We start from the raw sequence: 9,323 nt of genomic DNA on the forward strand, positions 1-9,323 counted from the left end.
ATGAAGTCTGGAAGAACAATAATGCAAAAAAGTCAGAAAATCATGCTTATAAAGGGAAAATCTACTTGGACAATACACATACAAAAGTGGAGGTACTGAATTCTCCATTTGAATTTAAATTGCCTACTGAAGTAGAGGAAAATTGTATAAAGGAATGGAAAATGTAGTTTGGGGAAACTACATAGGGAAAAACAGAGTATCCTTCCAAATTACTAAAGACGTATTGTTGAAGCAATGAAAAGAAAAAGGGCTGGAGATGATTTCAGCAAATGTCCATGATTTATATTTTCTTGAATTTTAAAAGGGATCTACTTTGGAGGAAATTATAGAAAATGTGCATACATATATAGGATCCAATTATATGAAGTTTGAAAAATGGTCTGAAGACTTGAACCTATTGAGTAAGCCAAAAGAAACTGCATATATATAGTTCAAGCTCTAGAATATACCTGCACATATGTACAATTCTAAAGGAGGAGAGCACCTATCATTTGCTAGAATTAGCATTGAGGTGCATCCTAGAAGCACACTACCGAAAAGTATGACAATAGTAGACAGAAAAGGAAAACCTACTATCATGGAAATCACTTATGAGTGGAGGCCAGACAAATGCTTTTTCTGCAATACCTTTTAACATGCAAGCCCAAAATGTGATTTGGCTAAGGAAGAAGATTAGAAAATTCGTAAAGGTCAGAAAGTAAAGATATAGGAAAACGAAGCAGAGGTGCCTATTTTAAAAAAAGAAAAATGTGGTTAAAGAACAGGAAACAGAAGATAAAGAAAATTGTGTACAAGAAGAAAGCGGTACGAAGAAGGAGGTGGAACCTCAACCTAATCATATTGAAGAGATAGTTGAGAATTCTCAATCAAATCAAGTTAAAGTGGTTGCTGATGAAAATAGAGATGAAGATACTCATGCTAATCAAGATGAAGAAGAGAATTATAAGATTGATACAGAGGAAACCAAAGTTGTTGAGGATTTCAAAGTTGAAGTTGAAAGAAATAAAGACAGTGATCTCGAAATTCAAGTTGAGAATAAAAATGTGAAGAGCCCGGAAATCCTGAACAATAATTATTTCTATCAAATCAGAACATGTTCATATAAAAAAATCAAAATAAGAATAGGCAGTATTCATCAACCTCTTCAGTTCATCCCCCTTTCATTGCGAGAGGAAGGGGAAGGGGAAGAGTAAGACAACTTGTTAAAACATCGGGTTGGTATGGAAATAAAAATCTTGATTGGGATAATTATGATTTGATATAGTTTGTAATCTTTATTTGTAATCTCCATTTATTGTATGTTTGATTGCTACTAATCAGTATCTCTAGGGTCGTTTGATTGTCATCTTTTAATTATAGCTAAGATTTGTCTATCTTTTATTCTTGATTCTCTCACTTTTAAGATTTTAATGAAATGGTTTAACCGTTTCCCAAAAATAAGTACTCTATTTTTATTCTTATTTGACAATAAAAAATGAAATAAAACCCTTTATAATTTGATAGGGAAGGACATTATTTTAAAATAATATAATTTAACGACAAAACTCGGAATAACCGGGACCTCCATAAAAGATCTTATTATTACTGACATAAACGCCATAACATTGAGGTGTGCTGACCATTAGTGATAAAATACTTTCATTGATAGGGTTTCTGTCCTGATCAAATAATTTAATTCCAGTTACAAAACTTGCTCCAGATTGATGGGGATAAAGTCCACTTCCCATTTGAGTAGGTGTGTGGTGACCATTATTTTCTAAATTAACAATCTCTCCGCCAATATCCACTTTTTCAGCATAATTACTCAATGATGTGAAGAGATTATTAGGAAAATATCCTATGATAACACCATTATAGCTAAGCCACCAGTTTCCATAAGAAGAATCCTGTATATTAAACATAAAATTAAAATAATTGTGTGACATATTAGCTAGGCCGTTAATGTGTCCATCGATTTGGTTTGAATTTGAATAGCAATTAAATCTATTCTTAATTTTTCAGTTATTTATCTTCTTTTCTATGATTTAGACAATTTCAATTTATTTAGAAATGCTCAATTATTATAAATAGTATTTTCACTCTTCAACTTAAATAAGAATCAAACCATTAATCTTTGGTTTCATAAAAACCACTCTTATCACTTAAACAAACTTAGTGAATTATTTGTAAATAAATTTAAATCAAACAACAATTTAGATCATTAAAAAAATATATAAAGTTTAAAATGAGTGTGCTGCTCTTAAATTTATTTACTATCTTTAACAATGTATTTTATTGTTTTTTTAACAAGAGTTTGTTCTTTGAATAAATTAGCAGGACTCAGTCAGTTCTCCTAACTCCAACTTCGATTAGTGAGGCCTTGTTCTTCTTATGTTTTTTAAATAACTTATACAAACCTAATTTTCCAATCAATTATTTTTATTAATTACCCCACTTATTTTATTAACCAAAATACTAAAATACTCTATTTAAAATTATTATTTTTTATTTTATTTATATAAATCAATACCTTTTAAATCTTTTTATCAAAAATAATCATCACTTTCTCAAAATAATTCATCATCATTATTTTTTTTTTATCTCTAAGTTATTTAAATAACTCAATCCGATTGGCCGAAAAATCATATTATATATCTGATCGTACTATTTTCACTTATTTTCACTTATGCTAACTTAATAAATTAATTATTAAAAGTTTGAATTGTTTCAAAATAATAGTTACATTTACCTTGAAGACCATAATTGTTACTGCTATTATTGGCCCACCAGCAATGGAAATAGGAAAAATGGGTCCACCAATTTTAATGCTGAAATCAGTTTGTACAAATCCAGGACAATCAGAATCATAATAACCTGTAGTTTTGTAACTGTCTCTCTGTTTATAAAAAATCAAAAATCACATCAATGTAAATGTAATGAATATTTAGATAAATTAATTATTCCATATAATATAATATAATATAATATAATATAATATAATATATATATATATATATATATATATATATATATATATATATATAATAAGAGCTTGTATTATGAAAGAGGTTTTGAGATAAAATTCAGTTTTTATCTTCAAACTTAAACATCTTATTAATCATTAAATTAAATAATTTTATTATTTAAATATTAAAATTATTCTTTATTTTCTCTCTCTAAACTATCATTCTCTCACTACACCATATTTTCTAAAGTTAAAAGGTAAATTAATTTTCAAATTTTAAAAATCAGTTTTTTCCAAATTTTTTTATCAATCAAAAGTTTTTAAGATAAAACCCAAAAATCCTTTCCTCAAACAAGCCCTAAGAGCTTGCTTGGATGATAATATTGATGAAGGTAAAAATTTATTAATATAATGATAAAATAAAAAATAATAATTTAATATAAATGACATTTTAATATTTTGGTTAATGAGTTAATAGATATTATAAAGGAGATAAACAGTGAAATGATGTTTGATTATTTTAATTATTTTAAATAATCCTACCGAAAATGTCTTAACACTTACTGTCCAATATATGAAGAATCTTGGTTGATCATCACCATATTTATTTGGATAAACCTTGGGTAGCATCAACAACAAAAATAAAACGTGTTAGTTTCTTTACTATAATTTCTAAATTCTCATGATGAAATTCTTTGTATACTTACTATCCATCCGACTTCAATGGTATTTAACTCTGTACCATTACCCGAAGAAATCCATAGTTGAGTTAGACTAAATTCATTATGGTCGACTTTAGGTTTCCATACAGTAAGTGTTGCAGTTGCTCCATAATAGCGAGTATCATTACTTCGGATTAAAACATACTTCAATGGATAATAGAAACAATGGTATAAATTGAAGATCAACATCTACAATATTAATATTTTGTTTTGAATGCTTTATTAAATGAAAGTTGAGTTTGAGTTCTTTTGATTACCTCGTGTTTCTCTATAGTGCTTTCATTTAAGCTACTATTGAAATGACGACGCAAAAGGGAAGGGTGTTTGCGAATGATATAGCTTGTTCTTCTTCTAATGGGAACAGTTCCTCCTGGACATTTTTCGTGTTTATGCCAAGCTTGAATTATTTCTCCCTTGAATGCTGACTACATTTATATTTCGACCGGATAAGAGTTAGGTTCCATCTACTTGAATTTGAATTATCAAACAATTTTAGAAGATTTGTTTTTCTTTTTTCAAGTATATTTTAATGTATTAGTGTATTATTTCTAGTTCCGGAGGTGGAACTAGGTTTGAAATAAAAAATCATATATCTCATCTTGAATATTAATTAAATGAAATATTGTTCTAAAATATATTTTAATATATATTAAAAAAATTAATAACTTTTTTCGTTCTAATCGAACTTCGCTCCACTTCTAAATATTTCCAAATAAAGTCAATAAATTCAATCAACTAAAAGAAGTTAATTATACCTTTAGATCTTTGTTATTATCATCTATATTATGATGGTTGGATGAAAGTTGCTTATTCATGTTAACACAATCGATCACATCTTGATCACCCTATAAAGTAAATGATATAAGAAAATATAATAAAGATGAAAAATAATCCATATTTATACCATTACGATTTTAACAGTATCCTTGTGCTTCAAAGCCCTTGATCTCTTTGTTGTCTCAGAAGCATAGTATTTGAGTTGGAATGTTATCAAGGTTGCTAGAAATATTGAACAAACAATATTATGTTTCTCAAGAGCCATAAGAGAGTTTATATTAAAAAACTGTGTCTTTCTTAAGATGAATCATTTACATGTTCCTTCCTATTTAAATATAGATTAATTAAACAATAACTAGACCTTATAATAACTCATTTCTTTTCCTTTTGAAAAAGTTTTTCTAATTGCTAAAATATTTTCTCTTGTATGACCCATTTAATAGAATTTTTTAATAAGGATTTAGAGTTCGAACTTGTGTCATTTTTAATAAATGAGTCTCAAACTTTGAATTGTGACATGTAAAGCTCCAATTATCACAAATTTAGTCATTTAAAATTTTCTCACAAACGAATAAACCTTAGTAATTTTACTTCAACGTATTAGTTTTTTTCTTAATTAATTTACCAAATTCTTAATAACAAAATATCAATTTTTTAAAATTATTTTCACACATTTTAATACATTCAAACCGTATTCGACAGTTTTGAACGTGTATATATCTCGAAATAATACTAAATTTAAAACACAAATAAGTCCAAATAGACCTTACACAAAATTATGTTGTTATGAAATTTTTTGAAAAGTTAATAAAATATCTTTCTCGGTTCAAAATTTTTTAAATATTTCTTTAAATTACAAATTTGTTTAGTCACTCAAAAAATTTCGTCGAATTATAAAGTGCATAAATATTAAAAACAAAACTCAAATTAAAAATAAATATGTCCAAAATGTTTCTTAATATTATTTTATTTACAAACGTGACAAGTTAATTACAAAACAAAAAATATAAATAAAATAATATGACAAAATTGCTACAACTTAGATAGTTCTTTGTATAACTTTTTCAAATTTTATATGATAAAATTCAAATATTCGTATTCACCGTAAATTATAAATACATTAATCATTAAATTATTTAATTTATATTTATATAATTTTACGTGAATTAATTAATTTATATAACTAGTAGATAAATAGGTTTATAAGTTATTTTTATTCATTAAAACTCATATAAAAATTCAAATAAATGAGAATTTTAGATTGAACCCCACTAAGTTTAAAGAGTCGACCTAAAATATTAAATGGTAACGTATTCTATTTTAGTGTCATGCTAGTTTCCCTTATTTAAACAAAATATTATTTTTCTATAATTGAATAGTATCAAATAGTAAATTTATTGATATAAAATATTAATTTAATATCTATCTCTTCATTAGTTGTTTTTTATAGGTAAAATAAGATTACATAATAAAAAATAAAGGAAACAAGATAAATAAAAAATGAACAACAAATTAAATAAAGTATAAAAAGAGTTTAAAATTAAATTAAAGAAAACATTCTTATTAATCTAAGTAATCTACCTCTTACCATTCTCACTAGGTTCTTACACGAATCGTTTCTTTTCAATCTTAACAGATTTTTCAATATTTGAAAAAAAATATAAATTTTTTTCTCAGTGTCATTAAACGTTCAAATTAATATCACGAGTTAAATTGTTATATCGACTCAATCTGAACCGAAAAACATACAAACTTTTAGATATATAGTCAAAATATGGTTATGATATATTAAAATCGATTTATTATAGACGAATATATGATTTTATCAAATGACCAAACTAAATATATGCATATTTACATAATTTTGAAATTTTAAAGTTTATCTTTGTTTTTAAACAATATTTAATTTGTTAAATATTAAATTTTAATTATTATTTTATTATTATTATTATTATTTTATTATTATTATTATTATTATTATTATTATTATTATATATATATATATATATGAAAATGATAAAGAAATAATATATCAATAAAATAAATAAACCTTCTACTACTTTTGAGTTGATTTATATTGTAAATTATATTTATTAAACAATTCAAGAAAATATATTTTTTAATTACATGAAACATTTATTTAGTTTAAAAATTATTATAAATAATAATAATTTACTATTAATATTTATAAACTTGATTTTATATCTTTATTTAATAAAATAATATTTGTCTACAGTAGGATATTTGATTTATTTATGATCAATCCTTACATTATTATTATACACCGTACATTTTGATATTGTTTATAAAAATATCAAAAAAATTTAGATCCCAGTTTATTTTATTATCTTTTCAAATTTAATAATAATTTATTTTATCAGGAAGCGCTTTGTGTTGAAGCGGGGTTATGTATGTGGGTGTCATGCTAGTTCTCCTTAATTAATATATATATATATATATATATATATATATATATATATATCTATATATAACTAGGGTCGGCCCTGGGGTAAGGCAGGCTAAGGCAGCTCACTCCTAGGGCAGACCATTTAATAAAATATATAAGATATTTAAATAACTTTATGAGATTTTTAAATGTAACATGATGTAGCTTAGTAGTTGATATTAAAAACTTAGAATTTTCATTTGGTTAGGACTTTAAACCTCATCCAAAACAATTTTTATATAATTAATTAATTATAAAATATTTTATATATATATATATATATATAAATAAAATATTTTATAATTAATTATATATATATATATTTATTTAAAATTTTAGAATTATTATTATATATATATATATTTCTTTTTATATATTAACTCCTATATTTTTATTTATATTTATATATTTTTAAATTCTTTTCATATTTATTATAAATTGTTTATAATTATTAATATTATTTTATTTTATATTTTTATTAATTATTTTTTTATATATATATTTTTTCATTAATTTTTTTAGGAAACGGTTAAAACCATTTCATTAAAATCCTAAAAGTGTGAGGGTTAGAAATCAAAGTTAAGACAAACTCTATCTTCATATCTTCATTGAGAGGCCTTCTTCCCTTTCATCTTCCTTTTCCTCTACCTCTTCCTCATAATAAAAGGAGATTGTATTGAAGAGGATGATTAATATTGTTGTTTCTCATTTTGAATTCTTTCTTTGTACGACCGTTCTGTTTTAATTTGATAAAAAGAATTGTTTTTGAGAATATCAGAACTTTTACCTTTGTTATCTTCAACTTGAATTTTTGTATTCTTGTCTTCCTTATCTTCAGCTTCAGACTCCACCTCGGTTTGGGTTGAGAATCTTCTTTATCGGTTTTAGAATTATTTATTTCAGTTTTGAAATTCTGGGTGGTTTCATATTGAATTTTCTCATTGAGGTACATCTTCCATTATTTTAATATGAAATATTTAGTTATTTTTATATTTAATATGAAATATTTATTTATTTTTATATATAAATATTTATAATATATATAATAATACTATATAATATATAATAACGTTTAATATTATTTATTAAATTTATAATAAAATTATAAATTTCTTTTAATATTTTTATCCTTATTATAATATATATATATATATATATATATTCTCTCTTCTAGTAATTATATATCATACGCTTAATATGTATTTCTCTTTCCTAGATATAATATATTTCCTAATTAATTTTTATTTTTATTTTCTCTCTCATCATATATATATATATATAATAATAATTAATTTTGTATCTCTAATAATTAATTTGTTTTTTTATATTATCACTCATCATATATATTAATTTTCCATCGAATTTTTTTTTTTATTTTCTCTCATTTTATTTTCTCTAATAGTTAATTTATTTTTTATGTTATCACTCCTCATTTATATATAAATTTTTCTTTCTAATTATTTTTTTTATTTTCTCTCATCTTATTTATATATATAAATTTTTATAAATTTTTATCTCTCATAATTAATTTATTTGTGTATTTTATATCTCTTCATATATATATATATATATATATATATATTTAATACATTTTATAATTAATTTTATATAAATATATATTTATTTAATATTTTAGCATTATTATTATTATATATATATATATATATTTCTCTTTATATATTAACTCCTATATTTTTATTTTTATTAATATATTTTTTAAATTCCTTTCTTATTTATTATAAATTGTTTATTATTATTAATATTATTTTATTTTATATTTTTATTAATTATTTTTAATTTATATAATTATATGTTATATATAATAACCACATATTTAAAACAAATGGTTAAAACTTAACTAATATATATATAATTTTAAATTAAAAACAATAATCGTCATTGGTTTAGCGGTTAAAGTGTTCGCAATTCATATATGAGACATGTGTTCGAATCTTGTAAGATTAAAATGACAATGGTTATTGGTGGTGATATATATATGGGGATAAAAAATTAAAGGAGGGAATATGGTCATATAAGACTATGTATATGAGAATTTGATAAAAATGTGTTATCGCTTAGAAAAAACATTAAACAAAATTTTTTTGGATCAAATTATCTTTATTTGTTTTTTCTCTTTAGTTTGTTTATAAAATATCTTGAACTAAATAAAATTAGTATTGGCCCGCGGGTCTAAAATTATATGATATAAAGATATTATTTTCTTACAATATAATGTGTTGCACTGAAATATCGTAATTTGTAAGGGAGTGAGAAATATATGATGACGATGAAATATTTTTTACAATTAAACTCATTTGATTCACATTCGTAAATATTGACTATATTATCAAAATAGTAAAAGTTAATATTATTTATTTTTCTTTTCTATTGATTTATCATGATTATCAAGTATGATTGTATGAAGATTACAAAA

At 23.1% G+C, this 9,323-nt stretch overlaps 1 protein-coding gene across 1 annotated transcript; it reads right to left on the minus strand.

Annotated features, from left to right (window-relative positions):
• Window positions 1–1,532: 1,532 nt before the first annotated feature.
• On the minus strand, window positions 1,533–4,708 carry LOC124943712. The gene is made up of 6 exons (XM_047484188.1): window positions 4,571–4,708; window positions 4,422–4,511; window positions 3,924–4,091; window positions 3,652–3,810; window positions 2,729–2,875; window positions 1,533–1,886 (listed from the first exon to the last, which is right to left on the minus strand). Exons 1-6 carry the CDS (start codon window positions 4,706–4,708, stop codon window positions 1,533–1,535), a joined length of 1,056 nt encoding a protein of 351 aa, XP_047340144.1.
• Window positions 4,709–9,323: the final 4,615 nt, after the last annotated feature.

The sequence above is a fragment of the Impatiens glandulifera genome, chromosome 6 (genome assembly GCF_907164915.1).
Source record: "Impatiens glandulifera chromosome 6, dImpGla2.1, whole genome shotgun sequence".
Lineage (NCBI taxonomy): Eukaryota > Viridiplantae > Streptophyta > Magnoliopsida > Ericales > Balsaminaceae > Impatiens > Impatiens glandulifera.